This window comes from Aquarana catesbeiana, linkage group LG04, assembly GCF_042186555.1.
Source record: "Aquarana catesbeiana isolate 2022-GZ linkage group LG04, ASM4218655v1, whole genome shotgun sequence".
NCBI lineage: Eukaryota > Metazoa > Chordata > Amphibia > Anura > Ranidae > Aquarana > Aquarana catesbeiana.
Genome location: NC_133327.1, coordinates 641,345,612 through 641,371,272, shown reverse-complemented (window position 1 = coordinate 641,371,272; position 25,661 = coordinate 641,345,612). Strand labels below are relative to the sequence as shown.

Sequence of the window (25,661 nt, the reverse complement as noted above, 5' to 3'; positions counted from 1 at the left end):
ATCTAGAAACTAAAATGTAATTAATGTGAAAATGCAAATATAAAACTTACAGATCACAAAAGTGCAAAACACACATGAAAAAAACAAAAAACAAATGTACAAAAATAAATAGAAGTTCCAAACGTGCAATATATACGCAGAATGGACATAGACAATGCTATGTCAAATTTTAAAAAAATCCTGTGAAAAAAGGATGTAGCCTACACCACATACGTCAGCACGCTAATACAACCCTCTCTACACAGTTGCCGGACGGAATTTGTTTGATACATGTGATTTTGCATTGCAGGGGGGAGTTCTTGCATTGAAGTCAATGGGTCGTTATTTTGCATTGAAGTCAATGAAACGCAGCATGCCATTATCAGCACTAAACGCCAATAACCCTATTTTCGGCAGATATATCAGTGCATCCCTGGCTGGTGGCATTTCCTTTATTTTTACCTGTCAGTAAATAATTTCCTGTTCTAAGATGACAAAGCTCACCCAGCGGTGTCACCTTAGGTTACTCTCCAAATTTAGACTTCCAACACCTTTCCAATTACATTACATAGAGCAATCCAAACTCCGGTACCCCAAACTAGTAAGGAGGAGCTAGGCAATCCAGCATAAAAAAGTCCTGTAGGAGGTCTTCAACAACACATCCCAAGGTTGGGCGTACCACACTCAACAGCAATGCTGTTGGGTAACAAAAGTCCCAAATTTAGTAAAATCCATAAAACTCGACATGTTTCGAGGCATACATTGCACCTTCAGGAGGAAAACTTGTTTATCCAACATTACTGTGATCCCCCTCCTTAATCTGCACCATGTGGACACCCATTATCCAACAGCATTTTTTTTGAGTGTGATACACCCAACCTTGGGATGTGTCGTTGAAGACCTCTTGGAAGTCAAATGTGGATTCCTGCTATGTAAGCTTGTCAGCTGGGACACAAATTGGTGTTTTCTCAATCACTCGCCTTCTGTTTACCTACCACTTCAGCTCCAGAAGATTTTACCCTCTTCATGACCAGACCATTTTTTGCAATTCGGCACTGCGCTACTTTAACTGGCGATTGCACGGTCATGCAACGCTGTATCCAAACAAAATTTGTGTCTTTTTTTTTTACACAAAATAGAGCTTTCTTTTGATGGTATTTGATCACCACCGGGAATTTTATTTTTTGTGATATAAATGAAAAAAACAGACAATTTTGAAAAAATAAATAAATACATTTTTTTATATACAATTATAAAGAAGTTTAAAAAATCGAATTTCTTCATAAGTGTTGGCCAAAACATATTCTGCTACATTTCTTTTATAAAAAAAAAAAAAAACCCAATAAGTGTATATTGATTGGTTTGTCTGACAATTGCAGCGTCTACAAACTATGGTATATACTGGGATTTTTTTATTTTTTATACTACTATTGGCGGTGATCACCAACTTATAATAAGACTGCGCAGGGCAATCTGACAACTGAGGGAAACGAACTAACTGCCACTGACATCAATGCTAATAATATGCACTGTCACTTTACTAATGACACTGTGTAGGAAGGGGTTAACATCTAGGGCGATCAAAGGGTTAATTGTGTGCCTAACTATGTGTAATGTGGGTGATATGTGCTGCTTTTACTAAGGATCCCGTTAGTGAATAGAGCTCTGTATTATTTACAATCACAGAGATCTGTTCTGTGAATCACGGATCCGATCAGTGGGTGCCGGTGGCCAATCATTGGCGGAGACCCGCAGATCGGCTTGTGCTGTGGCGGCACGCGCTGGGTGGATCGCACAACAACGTACTCGATTCAGTGCAGGGAGCCCACTTTGTCGCCGCACATTTATGTTAGGCGGTCGGCAAGTGGATAATCTTAGATGCACTCCGGCTTTGTTTTGTTTTTCAGTATCCATTACACAGAGATGAGCTTTTTTTGTATTTCACCAAAGATAGCTGGAAAACTAATAAATGGATTGAGATTTCAATCAGTGCACAGGAAGTGACAAGGACACTTGATTTCTGACAGGATCAACAGTTATTCTACAGAAAATGTACTTGGCCTGAAAAAAGAAAAATAATGCAGCCATCACATCCAAGGACTGGTAAGCTACAATATACTACATTTCTGTTCTTGGGTTCAGATATACTTTAACTGTTGTCTGTGCCCCATTGCCTTCAACATCCTGTCACAGTGACTACCATCACCAGATCAAGAAGGAAAGAAAATCCTCCACTAATGGGACACAGACAGCAATACAAACCAAAATCACCTTATAAGAGACCAAGCTAAAGATCCCAAAACTGGTGAGCTGCCCTGTGCTGGGGTCTCTTCTCACAGGACCCACAAATTTCCCTGGATTTCACCATGGGTGCTCTAAAAGATAAGCAGACCTTCAATTTTTGTTCCTCTTTAATATACTTCTATACAATGAATATTAAACTGTAGTCCCTGCTTGTGTTCCTACAATACCTGGGTAGAAATGCGCCCACAGCGTTGCAGATCATTGCCGGAAGTCAAGGCCATGGTAGAGGCGATGGCTGGAGGAGGGCTGGTCTTCAGACTGTTACATGTGCAGATGAGCTGGAAGAAAGCTTGAAGAAGATCTATACGCAGCTTCACAAAGTCACACTGGAAGCTTAGAGGGCTCATGGGTGTACTGGCAGCCTGCAGGGAGCATGTCACATATACTATCAGGGATAAAGAATGAATAAAATATCTGTACTATGACACAATAGTGATCACTGGTACTCACTGTAAGGGAGGCAATCCCTTTATGGTAGGATTTCAGGGAGTCAGCAATGGATGAAAGGGCGGAGCCAATGTCATCTTCTTGCAGCTGAGTCAGGCACTGCTCCGCCATGGAAAATTCCTTCAGGCTGTTCAACCAGAAATAGAAGTGTTCTGAGGCCACCTGTGTGAGCAGGCTCCGATACAGCTCCCGAGCCATATCATGGTTCCCCTGCACCAAAGACAAACTTGATTTGCAAAACAAATACAGTCATTGTCCCCAACTAACATCATGCAGGATATCCCTTTCTTCAGGTAGAGCTTTCTCTAAACATTTGAGAGTTGCAGTGTAACACAATTTTCATATCAGAGTAGCTTATCTCAATGATGTGTTTTCATTGAGCCTGGGTTCTTGTGCGAATTGCATGCTGTGTCGCTGGTGTGCGATTTGAGCCATGGATTTGTATGGCTCAAATCGCACAGCATGCGCACCAAACTCGTGCAGGACCCTTTTTTGTCTGCACCAGAAACAGATTGTATGAGTGTTCACACCCATGCGATCTGATTCTGTAAATTGCACTGCGGGGTGTCCTTAACTTAACATACACTCCGTCATCGGTTCGCATGAATCGGTTGTGATTTTGATGCGGTGTGGAATTCACAGCGAATTCACACTGCATCTAGCGTGAACTGAGGCCGATTGTCTTAGGCAAAAAATAGGAGGGAATAAAACAAGAGAGGGGTTAGATTGAATTGGATGAACTTCGGTCTTTTTGTAAGCTTATGCAGGCCATACATGGAGCGGATTTCTTTCCTACCACCACGGGTTTCAGGAAACAAATTTGCTCGATTCCCCCATCAACACAGACAGTTGGTGACAGGTGACTCCCTCCTGCCGAACAACTGTATTCTCCCAGCGTTGGGGGTGGTGGCGGTGGAGGCCGTCTCCGCCGGGAGAAAACGGTAATTATTGCTAGTGGCTAAACCAGCTGCTAGCGATAATCGCATGTAAAATCCGTCAGGCTGGTTGTACGCAAGTTGATCAAGCAACTTGGTACATTCAGTCTACCCATATATGGTTTGAATCTCAGCCGGTTCCTGCTGAACCCGCTGTGATTCGAACCATCTATGGCCGGCCTTAGGGGTTGATTTATTAAAAACAAATAGACTGTGCACTCTGCAAGTGCAGTTGCTCCAGAGCTTAGTAAATGAGGAAAAGGTTCACTTTGCAAAGAATACCCAATCACATGCAAGGAAAAAAATATATAAATAAAAATAAAATTTTTGCTTGTAAATGATTGGATGATGGAAGTCAGCAGAGCTTTTGCTCATTTGGGCGGCACAGTGGTCTAGTGGGTAGCACTCTCACCTAGCAGTAAGAAGGGTCGCTGGTTCGAATCCCAACCATGACACTACCTGCCTGGAGTTTGCATGTTCTCCCTGTGCCTGCGTGGGTTTCCTCCGGGTACTCCGGTTTCCTCCCACACTCCAATAGACATGCTGGTAGGTTAATTGGATCCTGTCTAAATTGTCCCCAGTATGTATGAATGTGAGTTAGGGACCTTAGATTGTAAGCTCCTTGAGGGTAGGGACTGATGTGAATGTACAATGAATATGTAAAGCGCTGCGTAAATTGATGGCGCTATATAAGTACCTGAAATAAATAAAAAAATAAAAATAAATTTACTAAACTCTGGAACAACTGCACTTACACAGTCCATTTACCTTTAGTACATAAACCCCTTAGTATGTTAGCAAAATCATTACAATTGTGATTTGTGACCGTTTCAAGAAAGGACTTTGCTGGAAGCATTGATTCCTGCTCATAGGTGGGTGCACCAGCTACACTCAGTGAAACCCACCTTAACTCCTTCCTGACCAGCCGACACAGTTATACTGCGCTCCCCTGGGTGAAACAACGTTACCTTACGTCGGTTCGCCTTTTGATCACTAGGGGTCGCGACGTCGGAGCTGATGCGCTTGCCCGGCGGTCCCGATGACCACCAGGCACCCGCGATCGCCCCACACAGAGACAGAATGGAGATCTGTCAATGTAAACAGACAGATCTCCGTGCTATCAGGGGTGAGGAGAGCGATATTTTGTTCATACTAAGTATGAACAACGAATCGCTCTCCTTACTCAGGCAGTCACTCCCTAGGACGCACAATTAACCCCTTGATCAACCCCTAGTGTAAACCCCTTCCCTGCCAGTGACATTTACAAAGTAATCAGTGCATTTTTATAGCACTGATCGCTGTATAAAGGTCCAAAAAACATGCCAAAAATGTCCGATCTGTCCACCATAATGTCGCAGTCCCAATAAAAATCGCTGATCACCGCCATTTCTAGTAAAAAAAAAAAAAAAAATACTAATAGAAATGCCATAAAACTTTCCCCTATATTGAAGATGCTATAACTTTTGCGCAAACCAATCAATATACGCTTATTGCGATTTACCAAAAATATGTAGAAGAATATATATCGGCCTAAACTGAGGAAAAAATGTGCTTTTTTTTAAAAAAAAAAAAAAAAAGGGGGGGATATTTATTATAGCTAAAGGTACAAAATACAGTGTTTTTTTCAAAATTGACGCTCTTTTTTTGTTTATAGCGCAAAAAATAAAAACCGCAGAGGTGATCAAATACTACCCAAAAAAAGCTCTATTTGAGGAAAAAAAAAAGGACATCAATTTTGTTTGGGTACAATGTCGCACGACCGCACAATTGTCAGTTAAAGCGACGCAGTGCCGTATCGCAAAAAATGGCCTGATCATTGAGCAGCCAAATCTTCCGGGGCTGAAGTGGTTAAAAATCTAAAAAATGTAGAAAGACTTAAGCATTACCATTCGGGAAGCTTGTCTGGCAATCCTATACACAGTCCAGCCATTAGACACATTCTCTAGCTGCTGTTTGATTACAGTTTTGACATCTGGAGACAGAGCTTTCTGACTTGCCACAAAAATAACAGTGGCAAGGGCAACCTGAAAAAAGCCAAAAACAAATACAAGACATATTTTTAATAAGAAAAACAAAACCATGTAAAAAATAGGCAACAACAAGCAGGTAAAATTATAAAAAGGTGGTAAAGAATGCAAGAAAAATAATATTAAATTAAAAATGGTTAAAGTTACTAAAAGCAACCTATTAACACTATTACCCCCATTCCTTACAACAGGAGAGCAATGAATATGCAATCTGAGCCTCTCCAGTGAACACTAGGGTAAACAATGGGTCCACCCACTTCCAACACATCAAGCCAGTCATGCAGGAGCAGAGCATCAAAAGTAGGTTTTAGATGTTGGCTTGCTATTCTTTAAAAATGGCATACTCTCCTAACTGGGCAGCGGCTCTAAGTGTTCCTGGGTTACCAATTGGATTGCAATGTATGGGATAAAGCAGACGTGTTTTTTTCCTTTTGTTGAAGAACAAGATTTGCCTTATTTGAGAATTGCTTTCCGTTTACTTTTTTGCGCCAAAAGCTATGACGCCAATATACCACTTTGGCCTGGGAATTTATTCAATCAGGGGGTAGGAAAGAAAAGGTCTCTCCAATATACATTCACTTTGTGTGCACTAAATAACTTTGTAAACCTTGTATATAGAAGTATTAGTAAAATCACTGTGCTGCACATAGACTGTACAGAGCGCAGAGCTGTGGGAAAGGCCCAGCAGGCCCATCACTAGAAGCTGTCTGCAGAAAACTACAGGAGGGGAGCAAATACAATACCAGTCACCCTGCACAGGAGGAAAGAGCAGCAGTGACCGGTCTTTATTACAGGGAGCTCTCGGAAGAGGCAAAATGCAGCACTTCTATGCTGGATTAAGGCATAGACTGAGGAAGTACTCTAGTACACCAAGAACCCTTAAGCAGTGAATGTGACTTTCACCAAACACTCAATGGCACTGATAGGGATGGGCGAACGGTTCGGGCCGAACTTTGGTTGTTTGTCGAACAACAAACATTATGCGGTGTTCGCGACAAATTCGAAAGCCGCAGAACCCAGTTAAAGTCTCTGGGACACTAACATGAAAAAAACAAAAGTGCTAATTGGGTTTTATCTATATTGAAGGGATCAAACAATTCATTACAGCAGCAATCAGTTTTGGATTGAATTTTTTGCTTTTAGAAATGTCATTTTGCTGTGGTATTGTTCTAAACACGGGAAAACTACGCCACTTTACAGGCATACTATAGACACCCCCCAGGCAAGATACTTAAACGAATATTTCATTGTTATTGTTTCACTTTAAGCATTATTAAAATCACTGCTCCTGAAAAAACGTCCGTTTTTAAATCTTTTTTTTGCATTGATACATTGAGCATAAGTTGGGGCCGAACTTTGGTTGTTCGGAGAACAACAAATATTATGCGGTGTTCGTGGCAAATTCGAAAGCCGCGGAACCCCGTTAAAGTCTATGGGACACTAACATGAAAAATCAAAAGTGCTAATTTTAAAGGCTTATATGCAAGTTATTGTAAAAAAAAAAAAAAAAAAAGTGTATGAGGACCCAGGTACTGCCCCAGGGGACATGTATCAATGCAAAAAGAAAGTTTTTTTCAGGAGCAGTGATTTTAATAAGGGAGCTTCCAGATTCCGATAAGCCCCCGCCCGCAGACCCCCACAACCACCGGGCAAGGGTTGTGGGGATGAGGCCCTTGTCCCCATCAACATGGGGACAAGGTGCTTTGGGGGTGACTCCAAAGCACCCCCCTATGTTGAGGGCATGTGGTCTGATATGGTTCAGGAGGGGGCGTTCTCTAGTCCCCCCCTCTTTTCCTACGGCCTGCCCAGGTTGCATGCTCGGATAAGCGTCCGGTATGGATTTTGGGGGGGGGGGGCCTATGCCATTTTTTATTTAAATTTTGGCGCAGGGTTCACCTTAAAATCCATACCAGACCGGAAGGGTCTTACAGCCGATCAATTTTAAATTAAATGTTTTCGTTCTAAACACGGCAAAACTGCACCACTTTACAGGCATACTATAGACACCCCCCGGGCATGATATTTAAAGGAATATTTCATGTTTATTGTTTCACTTTAAGCATTATTTGCATTGATACATGTCCCCTAAAGCAGGACCCAGGTCCCCAAACATTTTTTATGGCAATAACTTGCATATAAGCCTTTAAAATTAGCACTTTTGTTTTTTCATGTTCATGTCCCATAGACTTTAACGGTGTTCACATGTTTGCCTGAATTTTTTGCCTGTTTGCAAGTTCTGGTGTGAACCACTGTCATTAAAGAACAAAATGCAACTTGAATATTTCTCTGCGGTAATTGATTGGGCAATTTCATAATCACGGCTTTATAAATATGCCCCCAAGATTCAGACACACATACCTCTTGTAATCAGACAAAATTAGTTCAGCCCAGAGTTAAGCTTTAAAGTGTCACTAAACCCACATCATAAAAAACTATCAATAAATTGTGTATTACATGCTCTTCATACTCACTCACTATGAGATTTTTTTAATTTTCTGTGTCCTGCTGTTCTCTATCTCTGGCTTCTATCCAAGTCCCCAATTCAGCTAGGAATTTTGCAGCTGTGGTTAGGGCTGGGGAAAAAAATCGATTTGAATCTTGAATCAGGTTGAGAGGTCAAATCGATTCAAATTTTCAGCAAATCGATTTTTTTATTTCTTTTTCACCAGGACCGGTGCGGAGCTGCGGGCAGGAGTTTTTAGGCGAGGCCGCAGCTTCGGCCTAGTCCGCGAGGCCGGACGCCGCAGAGTATGCCGAAGCCGCGGCCTCGCCTAAAAACTCCTGCCCACAGCTCATCAGGACCGGCGCGGTGTCCATCAAAATTAAAAAAAAAAAAAAAAAAAAACTTGATTTGAAATCCTGCCTGCAGCTCCCCAGGAAAGGCGCTGACACCGCGCCAGTCCTGAGGAGCTGCGGGCAGGAGTTTTTAGGTGAGGCCGCGGCTTTGGCCTAGTCCGCAAGGCTGGACGTCGCAGACTGGGCCGAAGCCGTGGCCTCGCCTAAAAACTCCTGCCCGCAGCTCCTCAGGACCGGCGCGGTGTCCATCAAAAAAACAAAAAACAAAAAAAAAACAAAACAAAAACTTCGAATTGTGAATTGAGTTTTTTTTTTAAAAAAGCGCATTTTTTTTTTTTTTTAGAAAATCGCCCAGCTCTACCTGTGGTGTCAACTTTGCACATGCTCAGTTTTCAGTGAGTTTTTCTATGCTGAGCATTTTCCCCCTCTCACATCTGAGCAGCCCATGTGACTATAAAGTCACAGATGTGGGCGTATACACAGCGGTAAATGACAGCCCACTCCCTCCCTCCTCCATGCCCACTAATCAGCTAAACACAACGGGGGGCGGGATATTAAATGAGGATTAATGGAGGCTTCACCTCCCACTTATTCTAAGACACAGGCTGGAGGGGCGTGACACAGCCTGTGACTGTCAGAAAACAGCCCAGACCATGTCATGGCCAAAAAAATAATAAAGATTTGATTTAAAATATATATTTGTATGACAATTTAAAAAAACAGTTTATTAATATCTATTTTTACTCTTTATTCCAAAGGCGTTTTTTTTTTTTGAACATGTGACCAGCAGAGGACTAGAAGCTCCTCCTGCTTATGTTTCTCTGCAGACAGGATGGGAAAGATCTGGGTCATGTGACAGCTAAATATCGATTATGAAAAAAGAACTACGATTTTTTTTTTTTTTATTAAAATAGTTACAGTGCCATCATTCATATACAGAAAGAGAATTGATCATGAAAATTAAACAGTGTGTGTTTAATATCACTTTAAGGCAATATGAATAAGGTTTTAGGCTTTCTGGATTAGTTGTGATTTTTACTTGTACCTGAACATATATATTTTTTTCTTTTTTCCAAACGATGTAAAAGTGATATTAAAAAGGTGGCAACCCTAAATTTTACCTAAACATGGGCAGTGACTAAAGGCCCCATGTATAAAGCAGAAGCATCACCTTACCGCAGCCATACTGCTCCTGGCCCTCCAAAACCAACATGTAATTAGGGTTCCACTTGCTTTGGAGTCCTAAAACAAGGTCAGTGCTAATCACATTTTTAAAGCACATCACTGTGTTTTATAAATGTGCTTTTTTTCAACCGGTCAGTCATGGACCAGTCTCTCCTCCAATTTTGAGTTCTCTCTGAGTGTAACTCAGAGATATCTGTGACACACTGCAAAATGAGGATATTCGATAACTCACCAGAAGCTCTTGTTTGTCAGTCGCTGATCTCCCAATGACTTTGTAGAGCTCCACCAAATCTCCCTTGATAAAGTCATGTGTTGTGACGCAACGTGTCGGGAGGAGCTTAGTGATGTCACTTCCGGTTACGGCCGTGACCAGAAGTTCTTACTTTTTAGACACTTTTTTTGTTGTTTGGCTTGTTATGCCGTTATAACTGTGATGACTTTTTAAAATAAATGCAAGAACCTTTTTTTAAAACTTACTACACTAAGGAGAATCTTCTTTTCTGCTCTTGATACTGTGGACCTGAAGACTTTTTTCTTTCTAGGAAAAAAGACTGTGGAGATTGGAGGAAAAGTTGCAGTGATTCCCTGTCTTGGATACACCAAGGTGGATAAATGAACCATCTTGACGTTCATTGAATCACCACTAGACCGTTGGGGTCTATCCATAAGGTGAGAGGCTAGCACCACTGGGGGAGGATTCTGAAAGGATTGTTTATATATCATCATTTTTACTTCTGTAAATTGGACTCCCTTACCTGTCCCCGTTCCCCTCATCTCCATAGGAATTTATTGATTTAAATCTTGAACAAGAGACTGACTATCTCTCTGAATCATTAGATTCTTTCTGGATGCACTTTATTATTGGACTATTTTCACTGAATTGATTTAATTTGATTATTATTATGATGTGACACACTTTATTATCGGATTATTTCTATTTTTGAATTTTTTACTATTTTTGAATTATTTTCATTGAACATATCTATATGAATGTTTTTTTGTCAAGATACACTTTGTGAAGTATTTCTGGTACTTTTGCTCATTAGCACTTTATATCTGTTTTTTTAAGTAATTTGCGCTGCTTCACTACATATATACATACTTACTGGTGTTGGTAACACTACAGAAGTTTAGATGCTGTTTACAATCTTTCACTAAGCACTTTACATTAAGCACTTCTCTTGTCATTAACACTTTTTGGTAGCGCATTAGTACTCTACCCTTCATTTTAAGCTCCTTATCATGGCCTGCTTTTATATGAATGGAAGATAAATTGCATGGCGCAGCATGCAGTAACTTTGTGGATTGCAGTGCAGAGTGGACAGCGGTATCCACCCTCTGCTCTAAAAAGTGTTTAGTATTCTTCTCTTGCAGTGCTTATGTCCTGTGTGGGGAGTCCCACCAGACACTCTACCTGCAAGTAGAATAAACGCTATTCCCTAGGTTTGTGTGGGTGGATCTGGTTCATGTCAAAGACAAAATAAACATTGATGGTTAACCATATTTTGCCAACTTGATGGTGTATGAGTGCGAGTGTAGAACTAGGGAATGAATTGCAAGATCCACAGGATATCAACAAATTGTTTTATACATTCTGTAAAGTTCCACTGAATGCGTTAACATAATGCAAAATGAGGATGTTCGATAACTCACCAGAAGCTCTTGTTGTTTGTCAGTCGCTGATCTCCCAATGACTTTGTAGAGCTCCACCAAATCTCCCAGCATGCCGTCCCCCAGCACTGGCAGCTGCATGGCGACAGAGGCCAGGCAATGGCATAGACAGATCCTGGCAGAGTCCTGGGCACTGTGTAGCTGGGTCAGAAGAGATTCCACTACGGACTGACTCAGGTATGGCCGGCACTTTGCCAGCTTCACCATACAGGACAAGGCAGTCTGAAGGCACAAATGCACAAATTAGTAACCTGCTATCACAACAACTTGAACACAAGCAAGTGGAATTCCCTTCCACAGTCAGCGGTCTCATCGAGGAGCATCGATAGTTTCAAAAAACTAATAGATCACACCTGAACGACCACAACATACAGAGTTATACAATGTAATACTGACAGATAATCACACACATAGGTTGGACCTTTTTTCAACCTCACCTACTATGTAACATGGATCATAGTAGATAAGAGATGTCAGGGGGAGAACTTTATAACGAATGTGCTTAGTCAGCACCTTTAAAGTCACATAACCCATTTACACCAAGGCTATGCAAATACTGACCAACAGAAAGAAAGTCTATGCATATCGAAATTCAGGGGGCTCTGAGGTGGTCTATGAAGAGGTCAAGCTACCAGGCAAAATGTTTACTGTAGCACCCAACAGTGCTTTCTTTGCAAACCCAGCTTACATTTTTTTAAGCCACTACATGGATGGATGGATTAGAATAAGCTATGTCAGGGAAAAAGAATTAAAAATATTAAGTACATTTCAGCAATACGTGTACAGTTCTCCGTTTGACCCTTTCAAAACGGTGCAAGAACAGAAAAATACGTGTGGATCTGTCAGAAAATCAGTGTGCACCTAACCTGCCATTTGAGCTGGCCATAGACGGTTCAAATCTTGGCTGGATCAGCAGGGACTGGCCAAGATTCGAACCATGTACGGGCAGGCTGAACATACCCAAGTTGATCGATCGATCAACTTGGGTACAACCAGCCTGTCAGATTTTACATGTGATTATTGCTAGTGGCTATTATAGCCGCTAGCAGTAATCACTGTGTTCTCCTGGCCGTCCCCGCTGGGAGAACACAATGGCTCCATGAGAGGGATTCCCCCATCAACACTGACTGTGTTGATGGGGGAATCGAGCAACCTGTGGTTGCAGGAAAGAAAATTGCTCCATCTATGGCCGGCTTTAGGCCAACAACGTAGGAGAGATTTACTTAAAAAGGTGCACACAAAGTCTGGTGCAGCTGTGCAAAGTAACCAATCAGCTTCTAACGTCACCTTGTTCAATTAAGCTTTGACAATACAACCTAGAAGCTGATTGGTTACAATGCACAGCTGCACCAGATTCTGTGTGAACCAATTTTAGTAAATTAACCCCAATGCCTCTACTACACTAAATCCTAAGCTGAATGGTCAGCTCAGCCTGCTGGACTACAGAACTCCACCTAACCACACACTTGTATACATTAGTTTCTTTCCCGGCAAAACAATGCCAAAGCCTTTACCCAAAACAGCCTACCCAAACAGTGTGTGTGTGGAAGATGATATCATTCTGGGGGGGTGTGCCTCTATGAACTGACCTCCAGCGTCTGATGCAGGATTTATCAAAAGCCTAGTGACGTCACAGGTAGAAATAAAAGTGTTTCTCTCCACAGGAACAAAGTAAAAGAAAAAAAAAAGATAAAAAATTCTGGGACATGCTCTAGAGCACGTGTGGCAAACACAAGGCCCGAGGGCTTGAATTCGGCCCTCCAGGCCATTTCATGTGGGCCTTGCACCCCTCCTCTGCAGCTGGATCAACCCCCTAGTTGTTGCCCCCACCTTGTCTCAGCAGCAGAGAGGAGGACAGGACTCCTCCACCAGATCCTGCACTTCTTCATGCAGCCATAGAGAGACTCATATCCACGCCCCTCCCCTTCCTAACAGTTGGCAGCAGAGAGAGAAAGACAGAACTCCTCCTACAGGTCCTGTGCCTCTCACTGAATCCTCTACGATTCCCCTAGTCTCAGCATTCAGAAGACTCCAGCGCTCCTCTGGTTCTCCTGCAGACCCTGGCACTTTCTGATTTCCAGCTCCACCCGCAGCTTCTTCCCAGCAGCAGCACAAGGTAAGTGAGTGCACTGTGATGTAAGGGAGGGTGGGGGACTCTTGACTTCTGATGGTGGGGTGCTCTGGACATCTAGTCTTATGGATACAACTGGCCCTTTGAGGGCAACTATAATGCTGATGTGGCCTGTGATGAATTGTACTTTGACACTCTTGCTCTAGAGGAAGAGGGAAGAGAGGTTTGGGGGTAAATCTGGGTAATTCCAGGACATAACCTTTAAAAACCGTAAAGAATATGTTAAAGGGTTAAGGAATTTTTTTTCTTTATGCTTTTTAATAAGCTGCACATGGACACTGGACTGGACACAGCGATTTCATGTTTACCACTTGAGTTCTGAGCTGAAGTCTCAAAAAGCAGCTGTTGTGCTAACCAGAGACTGAATGACTGACCCCCTTCCTTTCTTCACCACCAGCATAGATGGCAAAGCAGTTTTTTTTTTTTTTTTTACAAAAAAAACCTCGTTGTTGTTTATTTGAGAAGAGTACACATTTACATGGCATGCATTACATTGACATATGTAAAAGAATGATGTAATTAACAGAATAAACAATACAATCAACTTATCCTTTACAATCTAGTTACAGATGACATGTGTAAATATTTTCTTGTGAGCATTACCATATATCTGTTCATAGCTTTTTAATGGATATTGTGGCACTATATTATCCTATAGAGTGGGTGTTTAGCCTCATGGGGTGTTTTCATCCATAGAGTTGCACATGGCTGAATTGCCCAACCAGGAGTTCCATATTTTCCCGTATTTGGATGGGCAGCCCCTTGTGGGCATATATTTCTTTTTTATAGGGCAAAACATTATTAACAGCAGCAATCCATTCTTGAAGTGTAGGTGTTTCTATCCTTAGCCATTTTCTTGCTATAAGCAGCCTAGCTATAAACAATGTCTCCTTAAGAAATATAACATGGAATTTATCTGAATCAGGATCTGGGAAAATTCCTAGTAAACATTGTTTGGGGCAAAGCCTAAGGGGGGACCCCATCTTGTCATGTATGAATTGCACCATGTGGGACCAGTAGTCTTGTATAGCTGGACACGTCCATATAAGGTGGAAGAAGGAACCAGAGGGACTGTCACATCTGGGGCAGAGAGGGTTGTGGTTAGGCTTGAATCTAGCCAGTCGGGTGGGAGTCAAATATGATCTGTGCAAGATATATAACTGAGTGAGTCTGTCTGCTAGTCTGGTAGATACAGTTTTGCAACTATCCAACGCGTCCTCCCACTCATCATCTTCCAGCTCCCCCACATCTCTAGTCCATCGATTTTTTAACCCATAAGCAAGAGTCACGGCTGTAGGACGGAGCAGAGAGTTGTAAAAAATTGAAATGAGCTTAGAGGAGTCTTGCCCTTTGATAATGTGAAGAATATCCAATTGTTCTATATTAGGCAGATTATCTTGAAACTGGGCCTGAAGAGCATGACGGAGCTGGAGATATCTAAAATGCATAGAGTTAGGAAGGATAAATTCATCCTTGAGCTGTTGAAAGGATTTCAGGGTATTGTCACGATAAACATCTAAAAGAATCCTCACCCCCCGAGCAAGCCACATACTGCGGCCTGGTAAAGATATTAGTTCCTTTGGACTAGGGTTGTCCCATAATGGCGTGTGTGAATGCGTGGGCGGTACAGCTAATCTGCGTCTCACCACTGCCCATATTTTGCAATGAGTATACAATAAGCCTTTGGGGTTTCCCAATGTGCAGGGGGCTGTGGGGTCCCTAAAAATAATTTGGAATGGATGGGTGTAGAGACGGGCATGTTGGGAGCAAAGCAAGGTTGGCAAAGCAGTTTTTACATACATGCCATACCTGTGGGATTCCTGTGGAAGATGGAAAACAGTGTAGTAGACGCCGCTACTCCAGGGATCTCCAAAAGCTTCCAGGTCCCTGCTGAACAGCTGCCCTGCTATGTTTGTGAACAAGGAGGTTGCTTGGTCAGCACAGGCATTACTCAGGGAAGCAGTGTCTACTACAAGAAATTACCAGCTCCCACGGGCATCCCACAGGGATGGTATATACATAATTACATTGGTCCAGATTGGAGCAATATAAGTATGTAAAAATTGTGAATAGTGAAATCACAGCCACTGAATTAATTGCATTACAAAACACAGGGTCATGTATAAACTATGCAATAAATGTAAATTTGGAAAATAAAGATTTTCTACAAATATTAGATTTTCCCTGTAAAACAAAAGTGAACACCACATACCTTTAGTGTATGCTGAGCACCTGCGCTGTTATCCTGACTGCACAGAACAAGCAGAGATTCCAGACCATACACAGCATCCTTCTCCAGAGACAGCTGATCTGGTCATACGAAGAGAAAATAAAGAACACATATCAACTTTTTTTTCCTGATATCATTACATCAAATACAGCATCTCACAAAAGCGAGTACACCCCTCACATTTTTGTAAATATTTTATTATATCTTTTCATGTGACAACACTGAAGAAGTTACACTTTGCTACAATGTAAAGTAGTGAGTGTACAGCTTGTATAACAGTCTAAATATGCTGTCCCCTCAAAATAACTGAACACACAGCCATTAATGTCTAAACCCCCGGCAACAAAAGTGAGTACACCCCTAAGTGAAAATGTCCAAATTGGGCCCAATTAGCCATTTTCCCTCCCCAATGTCATGTGACTCGTTAGTTACAAAGTCTCAGGTGTGAATGGGGAGCAGGTGTGTTAAATATGGTGTTATTGCTTTCACTCTCTCATACTGGTCACAAGAAGTTCAACATGGCAGCTCATGGCAAAGAACTCTCTGGGGATCTGAAAAAAAGAATTGTTGCTCTACATAAAGATGGCCTAGGCCAGTGATGGTCAAGCTTGGCACCCCAGATGTTTTGGAACTACATTTCCCATGATGCTCAGGCACTCTGCAGCGTAGTTGATCATGGGAAATGTAGTTTGAAAACATCTGGGGTGCCAAGGTTCGCCATCTCTGGCCTAGGCTATAAGAAGATTGGCAAGACCCTGAAACTGAGCTGCAGCACAGTGTCCAAGACCATACAGCGGTTTAAGAGGACAGGTTTCACTCAGAACAGGCCTCGTCGTGGTCGACCAAAGCAGTTGAGTGCACCTGCTCAGCATCATATCCAGAGGTTGTCTTTGAGAAATAGACGTATGAGTGCTGCCAGCATTGCTGCAGAGGTTGAAGGGGTGTGTGTGTGTGTGTGTGTGTGGGGGGGATTAGCCTGTCAGTGCTCAGACCAAACGCCGCACACTGCATCAAATTGGTCTGCATGGCTGTCATCCCAGAAGGAAGCCTCTTCTAAAAGATGATGCACAAGAAAGCCCACAAACAGTTTGCTGAAGACAAGCAGACTAATGACATGGATTACTGGAACCATGTCCTGTGGTCTGGAGTCCAGGATACTTGATTTTTCTGCAGTTCATTAAGGGCACTTTCACACCGAGGCACAGGGGCATTAGCGGTAAAGCGCCGCTAGTTTTAGCGGAGCTTTACGTTTGTTTTAGAGGCGCTTTTCGGACGCTAGCGGGGCGCTTTTAACCCCCGCTAGCGGCCGAATAAAGGGTTAATACACCACTCCTAAAGCGCCTCAAAAGATGTTGCTTGCAGAACTTTTTTTTTAACGTCCCGCAAGCACACCGCCCCAGTGTGAAAGCCCTAGGGCTTTCACATTCGAGTGACAGGAGAGGCGCTTTACCAGCACCATTTTTAGCGTCATAACGCCTCAGTGTGAAGGTAGCCTAACACTCAAAAGATTACTTCCCACCCAGACTCTGTAATTGGACAGTGAAATCAGAAGAAGCACACCAATGAGCTCATCTCTCTTTTAGTCTGCTCTCTCCTCCTATCAGCACGCTCCCCCTTACACTGCACCACACCTGATTGGCTCCTTGTGCTGCTCCCTCTGAGCCCTGCTCTACAAGGACATGATAAAACACAATCTACAATTACTTTCATAAATATATTTCCACACATATGTAAGAGTTTCAAAAACATCACTATAGTTCCTCTTTAAAAGAAGTTGCAATCTTACCTATATCTTGACAAGATGAGACAATATTAGTGAGAACCGTCACTCCATGTGCAGCAATGCTGCGGTTACTGTGGTAACTGCACTCCTGTGCCAGCTTTAGCAAATCTGTGTACCTGGAGGTACCAGGAGTGGCCCCTAGAAGAGATGAAAAGTTAATTATTGGCCAAGTAGATCCATCACGTTTATGAAAATACACCCCAATTGTGGGGTGGTATTGTAGGTTGCTCCTTGCCTTTGGGGTCATTGGGAAGAATGATCCTTGCATTTGCGGTCATTGGGAAGAATGATCCTGGCATTTGGGGTCATTGGGAAGAATGCTCCTGGCATTTGGGGTCATTGGGAAGAATGCTCCTGGCATTTGGGGTCATTGGGAAGAATGCACCTGGCATTTGGGGTCACTGGGAAGAATTCTCCTTGCATTTGGGGTCATTGGGAAGAATGCTCCTTGCCTTTGGGGTCATTGGGAAGAATGATCCTTGCATTTGCGGTCATTGGGAAGAATGATCCTGGCATTTGGGGTCATTGGGAAGAATGCTCCTGGCATTTGGGGTCATTGGGAAGAATGCTCCTGGCATTTGGGGTCATTGGGAAGAATGCTCCTTGCCTTTTGGGGTCATTGGGAAGAATGCTCCTTGCCATATGGGGTCATTGGGAAGAATGCTCCTGGCATTTGGGGTCATTGGGAACAATGCTCCTTGCCTTTTGGGGTCATTGGGAAGAATGCTCCTGCCATATGGGGACATTGGGAAGAATGCTCCTGGCATTCGGGGTCATTGGGAAGAATTCGCCTTACATTTATGGTTGGGGAAAGTATGCTGCCTTTACAGATAGCTAAAAAGATCAGTGTCAGTGGTTACTTATCATCAGAGAGGCAGAAATTGCTCAAGGAACCCTTTAGCAACTTCTGTGGAGCTCAGGCCAAGAAAGGCTGGTCTACACAGCCGTACCTTAACATGCAATAGACTTGTGTGATCTGGCAACATAGGATTAACTATACAGCTATAAGGGGTTTTTCATACATGCAGGAAAACATCTATTTTTATGAAGAAAGGAGAAACAAACCTTTCATGTAGCAGGTCATCCATTTAGAGCAGAGTAAGGGCACTTCAGAGATGAAGGGTCACAACAATGTCAATATTACAAAGTACATCTACATCATTACTAAGTAAAGTAGACAATTATCAGCACTATTGTGCTTCTGGGTGTTCACACCATAATTCTCAAGGCATAAGAGGAAAGAGATGGGGGGGTGTATTCACAGACCAGTTCTGTGTAAGTGATATTTGTTATTTAGGCTCTGTTCACATCTAGGCGTTTTGTTTTCAGGCAGAAAGTCGCACGATTTTTGGCACGATTTTGTACAGGTCACAAGGTCACCAATGTTAAACGCAGAAAACGCCTGTAATCTCCCAAAAAAGAAGCTCATGTACTTTGAGCTTCAGGCATTTTGCTTCAGATGACAAAACGCTCACATGTGAAGAGGGGCCATTGAAATGAATGGGATTTGTCTTGCTGGGTGTTTTTAGAGCTGAGGCTTACAGCAGAAAAACACCCAAAAAAACGCCTAAGTGTGAACAAAGCCTTAATGTAATGGAAAATAATAAGGGCCTGCCCTTCCTTTTACTTATTAAGAGGAGGGAAGGAAGATCTAAATTGTGTTTCTGCTGCCTCCACTCATTGGTTGAGTCACACAATGAATTGTGGCACATCCCTGCGAGCTAATAAAAAGGCAGGATGACTCAATGCCTTATTTCTGGTTGGGATTTACTTGAGAAATCTGAACGCAAGGTCATTACTGTTACCCTGAGATAAGCCTTCAATAGCAAACAGCCTTGAAAGATAAAAGTAGGCATGTTATCGGATAGTATGCTTAATAGATCCCTAATAGAGTCACAGCAGCAATAAAAGACCGACAGAAGCTCAAACATTTGAAAAATATATTTTTTAGCCCTTAACGTTTAAAGCTAAAGTTTAGCAGAAGAAAAAAAATATCCCTAAAGCTTTAGGGCATCACTTACCAATAATGAAATATGTCCCAAGTCGTGCAGGCAGCTAGGCCTTGGAGAAATCTCTACTGTATGGATTCCTGTCCTGTCTCTGAACTTCCAGCGCTGCAATGCTTAATGGCTTTAGTACTTCAGGCAGAGCAGCAGTACAGATGGTCTGACGGGGACATGTCCCCTCCTTCCTCCTCCATTGAGAAAAGTTATTTAATTGATTACACTGCGGGTAATATGATCTGTGAATGGAGGAGAGTCTGATCAGTCACAGGATTGCCTCTACCATTCACAGATCTTGTTGCAAGCAGTGTAATCAGTGGAAGAACATTTCTCAGTGGAGGAGGGAGATTGGGGCGTGTCCCAATCGGACCAACTGTACTGATGTTATGCTTGAAGACCCAAGGCTGTTAACTATCGCACTGGACGTCAAAGACAGGATGAGGACAGGCACCCCTGCAGTGAAGATTTACTCCAGGACCTGGCTGTCTGCACAACGTGGTACATACTTCATTACAGGTGAGAGATGACTTAAACTGTAGAGAAAACATGTTTTTCTTTTTTTTATTTAGTTAAAAACTTCATTATTCATCTCATTTAACTTTATATGTTGTCCCATTTTATCTACACTCCTCCTTTGCACACCCTGTAAACTGCAATATTATAATACAGTTTTGTACCCTTAATGGGAAGATTGTACCTTGTGTCGTGTTGAAGTATTGCTTAATGCAGATGCTCCCAGACAGAGTAGACAGAACGGAGACCATACCCAGCTTCAGGCTGTCATATGGGGTTTGCAGGGCACACTCACACAGGGCCTGGAAAAAAAATATATAAATCTGCTCATCTGCTGCAAGGATATCCCAATTCATACACAAAGTGCAGCCACCAGGGGGAGATTTTTCCAAAGTGTGATTCCTACGCATTTACATGGAGAGAGCAGCCCATGCATTAATCTTTTTTTTTTTTTTTTTTTGTTCAACCAACAAGAAAATAAATAAATAAATACAAACTTAAAATCGAACACGTACATGGTCATCAAGAGAAAAACGTCTGACAGATTAAAGGGTCATTCACACCACACGTGGGGGGACTGCATAGGGCTGCTATTCCAGTGCAGTCCCATCACATGACAAGGCAAGAAGCCCTGTCTCCTGTGTCAATGGTTCACACCACTGTGCTGTGGAGGGGTGGGGGTAGTGTGCGCTGAAAAAAAAGTTACTGCATGTAGTATGTTTTTCCAGCACAGTGCGAGGCAATCCACTGTCTTGCACTGTGCGACTGGCATTTAAGCTTAATGAAATTTGTCTCTGTGACATTTCATTAAAGTTCATTAAAAAAAAGTAAACTGTGCAATGTGCCAAGATCAGTGCATCAGCACTGCTACAACCCTGCCGGACTGCACAGTACACAAGCCACTGCATTGTAACAAGTTAAAAATTAGCCAATCAGAATTTCACTGTAAATTGGACATGTTACTGCTCCTGTATAATAAAACTTCTTTCTAAAAAGTCCTGGCTACATACAAACTGATATTTCCCATACCAGTCTACATACAAACTGATATTTCCCATACCAGTTGCAACATAAATAAAATGGAGGAAAGTGCGCCATCTTGTGGCCGTATGTCACACAAAATCAATACACACACGTAAAATGATCTTCATTTTAACAAGCGGCTAAGCAGCAGGTCTACAAGTGGCAGGAGATGCCAGAATCAAATTTAATTTATGGCAGTTAGCCATGCCAGCATTTATGCCAGAAAAATCTATATTTTTTTTAAAAATGTATTTGCTTAACATATTGCACAGTTTTAGACTGGGGCCTCAATTTAACCTGTGCAGTATAGTCATGCAATGCAACAGAGCACATCAGTGCAGTCAGAAATTATAATTCACCAGCAGAGCGCCCCCCCACACATCACAGCCAACTCTATAACCCATCATATGAGGCGCTTTGGAACTTATGCGGTCCACGGGGATCCTACAGGAAAAAAAATCCTTTAAAAAAAAGCCGGTGAAGAAAAAATATATTTCTTAGACTGGTTTCCATTATTTAAATCACAAATGTCAAACACGAGGCCCGCAGGCCAAATCCAGCCTTCCAGGCTATTTCATGTGGCCCTCGCATCTCTCCTGCAGTTGCAGCACCCCCCCCCCCCCCTCACCTCCACCCCCACCTTGTCTCAGCAATCAGCAGCAGAGAGGACAGGACTCCTCTGCCAGATCCAGCTAGTCTTTGCTCCCCTCACGTCTCATCAGTCGCAGGCAAAAGGGAGGACGAAACTCTAACTACAGATCCTGCACCTCTCAGCACCTCTCGTCTCCGCCTCCCCTGGTCTCAGTATTCAGCAGACTCCGACAGCTAACTCCAGCCCTCCTGTGGTCCTCCTCTGGACCCTGTACTTTGCTTCCTAGCTCTGCCCCATTTTCTTTCTGGCAGCAGAACAAGGGTAGTGCATTTTGATGCAAGGGAGGATGAAGGACTCTTGACGAAAATGGTGGGGGGCTTTTGACATCTGATGTAAAAGGGGGGGGGGGGGGGGGGGCGGTGCTCTAAACAACTGCTTATAATTATGAGAATACTACAATACTATGCCAGTTTAAAAGGAGGGTCACACACTGCTGGTATCATCCAAGAAACTTTATTGGAGACCACTTAGACAGAACAACATGACAGAACCATGCTCTGAGCAGTCTCCAATAAAGTTTCTTGGATGATACAAGCAGTGTGCGACCCTCCTTTTCAGACTTGCAGCATCTGCCACAGAAGTGTTAGAGGGTTCCATGGTGGTCTGCACCTGGCCTTTTCCCCCTTAAATTATTACTAAAACCAGTAATAATCAAATACAGAGGAAATTAATTAATATGATAAAGAGTGGTTACATTTATATAGTCTAATACCGCGTACACACAAGCGGACTCCGGCGGACAACTGGATCGTGTGTGGGCTCCAGCGGACTTTTTTCCCTAAAAGTCAGCGACGGACCTAGAAATAAAACATGTTTCTAATCTTTCCGTCGGACTAGAGTCCGGTCGAAAAATCCACTCGTCTGTATGCTAGTCCGACGGACTAAAACCGACGCTAGGGCAGCTATTGGCTACTGGCTATCAACTTCCTTATTTTAGTCCGGTCATACGTCATCACGTACAAATCCATCGGACTTTGGTGTGATCGTATGTAGGCAAGTCCGTTCGTTTGAAAGTCCGGCGGACCTACACTGCAAAGTCCGTCGGAAAGTCTGTCGGACCTAGTCCATCGAAAAGTCCGCTCGTGCGTACGCGGCATTACATTTACAACTGGCCCTTTGGGGGCTACCATAATGCTAAAGCAGCCCATGATGAAATAGAGTTTGACACGCTCGGTTACACTTATTTCTATCACACTATCTTACTTTTCCTGTACTATCCATCCCATTCTCTAATGATTTCCCCCCCCCAGATCTTCTATAGTAGATATTGCTGAGAAAAAAAATTATTTTTATTTTTCAATGTATGCTTTATTAAGAAAATGTTGTATAGGAAAAATCCTTATCTTCATACTGGTCAAGTTACATGGAGCTGCAAGTGCAAAAAAATGATGTAATATTTTTAATAAGGACTTGTTCACACTGTGTGCAGAGACCTGTGTTTTTTTCTGCACTGGTTAAATGCAGGTCACTGCTAGGGAACATTGTTTTCTATGTGACCTGTTCATAGCACAACACTGGTGTGATATGTGGTGGGGTAAAATGCAGCATGTAGCATAGAAAGTATCCTTTCATTTATGAGGTCGGCCTATTCTGCTAGTTATGGAACATGTGACTTCCAATGTTAACAAACTGTCTGGCTGCAAAAAAAAAAATAATTCCCCCACCAGTCTGAAACCCTAAGTCTCACTCCCTATGAGAAATGGCGTACTCAGAATCACAGTCAGAAGGGAGATATCGCTATAATTTATGGGCTACTACTCAGTACACCCATTAAGCTTTTGTATATGCTGGAAAGGGACAAGGACCTCTCAGATGATACCCATGTAGAGCAAATGGCATAAACTTTATCATACCTCCTTTGTGGGCAGACTTAGTATAATGTTAATTGAGGCTCATCTCAAAGTTTTAACAAGATGATGACTTCCTCTCCTATGCTTTAGGTGATGTGATCATTTAGTTAATATTTTGTGGGAGTGCCCTTGATACGAAGGGTCACTGGGGCTTCTGTACAGTAATTTCCACAAATTGCATTACCTGATAATCCTACTGCAACCGTTTCACATATCAGCAACAATTAGAGTTGTTTATGCTTTTGGCAGCCAAAATCACTATTGCCAGATCATGGAAGAAGTCCACAGTGTCTCATTCCATGCTACCATGTACCATGGTTTATGGTATATGAACAGATTACTAATATTGTGAATGACACCAAGAGGCAGTTTGAGATGGTCTGGAATCCCAGGGGCCCAATATGTAAATGTTTCACTTAGGGCTGAAACAACTATTCGACAACTAATCGATTATGAAATTAATCGATTACTATTTTCATAATCAATTAATCGGCCAGTAACATAATGGGGTTAAAAAACTAAAATGAGCCCTTTATAGTACAAAAAAGCAAATAATCTCTACTGTAAATATTACTTTGACAGTTCTACAGTAAAAATAATGAACCCCTTACAGTAGTGATTATCTGCTTTTTTTTTATACTAAAAAGGGCTATTTTTAGTTTTTTTAACCCCATTATGTTACTAAATGTCTTAGACCTGGAGCACAGCTATGTGTTTTTTGGTGCTTTTTGCAGAAACGCACTACAGTTCATTTACATGGTTTCCTATGGGATATGTTCACATCTATACTTTTTTCAGCCGCTGCATATTTGGAAAGGGTTAGGGACTTTTTTTTTTTTTTTTTACGCAAAACGGTGCTTTTTTGGTTCAATATACTTCAATGGAGAAGCTGCAGGAAAAACATGTAATGCGTTTTTGCAGCAATTTGTGTTTTTTAAATTTGCCCAACAACAAATTGGCCAAAAAAAAATGCAAATCGCAGCAAAATCACGTCCGCAAAAATCAAAATGCACAGCAAAAAGCACTGCGGAAACAGATCAAAAGCAAATTGCATAGGTGTGAACCGAGCCTAATGCTGGCCGCACGGATCAAATTTCAGATGAGAATATTTGAAAAATCTTTGTACATTCGCTGAAAGAATGTTGTTTGACTTTTCACTTGTTTTTTAACATTCTGTTTTTAAAACAAATGTAATTTCCGAACGAAAGCCACATACACTGTCTGAAAATTCCTTTGACCAAGGATTTTTCTATTATTTCCAAATTTTCCCATCACTGTGGTTAAAAATGAACGTCAGTTTAACTCATCTAACGATTAGAAAATCAAACTAACATTCTTAAAATTTAATTTTTTTGAAGGAAGACATTGTTTTTTTTTTTAAATAAAAAAATGTGATCTCTGAGTGTGATGATATTTACCAGATTCACCCTTTAATAGTATATACAGTATATCTCTCCTCTAATAGTATATACAGTATATCTCTCCTCTAATAGTATATGCAGTATATCTCTTCTGTCTGTTATTCTCAGAGTGGATTAGAGATTTTGCTTCCTAACCATATAGTTGGTTATTTACATTTACCACTGCATAGAGATATTTAAGAATAAATTGCCTTTTTTTAAACTTTACATATTAACTAAATTATACACCACACTTCTTTTTAAGCTTATTAAAGCAGGATTCTGGCCAGCTAAAAAAAAATTTAAAGTCAGCAGCTACAAACACTGTAGCTGCTGACTTTAAATAGGTAGACTTACCTGTCCTGGGTGCCTGCGATGTCGAGCGCCCGAGGCCGACCCGGCCCTTGGGTCCCTGCACCGCCATCCTAGGTAAGGGAAACAGGCAGTGGAGCCTTGCGGCTTCACTGCCAGTTTCCTACTGTAAACGTGCGAGCAACGCGGCGATCTGTGAATGGCCCCTGGTTTTCTGGGAACACACACAGTTCCCAGAAGGCAACGGGGCCGTTCAGCTAGGAGCAGAACACGCCGCGGAATAGGAACAGGCAGATTAGGAAGACTGCCTAGCAACAAGGGTTCAGTAAGTTTAAATTTTTTTTTTTTTCAAATTTAAAAAAAAACATTTTTTAGGATATTTGGTGCAATTTATTTTTTCAGGGTGGCCCTCCACTTTAA

The 25,661-nt window shown here is 42.1% G+C and overlaps 1 protein-coding gene across 1 annotated transcript in view; it reads right to left on the bottom strand.

Moving 5' to 3' along the window:
- INTS7 (integrator complex subunit 7) overlaps nucleotides 1–25,661 on the bottom strand; it is a 133,566-nt gene that overhangs the window by 76,258 nt on the left and 31,647 nt on the right. Inside the window, exons 8-14 of the mRNA XM_073628411.1 lie at nucleotides 20,189–20,306; nucleotides 17,492–17,626; nucleotides 15,688–15,785; nucleotides 11,327–11,566; nucleotides 5,552–5,689; nucleotides 2,734–2,940; nucleotides 2,451–2,645 (exon numbers count right to left, since the gene is read on the bottom strand). Of these exons, the coding sequence (XP_073484512.1) occupies nucleotides 2,451–2,645; nucleotides 2,734–2,940; nucleotides 5,552–5,689; nucleotides 11,327–11,566; nucleotides 15,688–15,785; nucleotides 17,492–17,626; nucleotides 20,189–20,306 (1,131 nt within the window). The remainder of the gene's footprint in view (nucleotides 1–2,450; nucleotides 2,646–2,733; nucleotides 2,941–5,551; nucleotides 5,690–11,326; nucleotides 11,567–15,687; nucleotides 15,786–17,491; nucleotides 17,627–20,188; nucleotides 20,307–25,661) is intronic.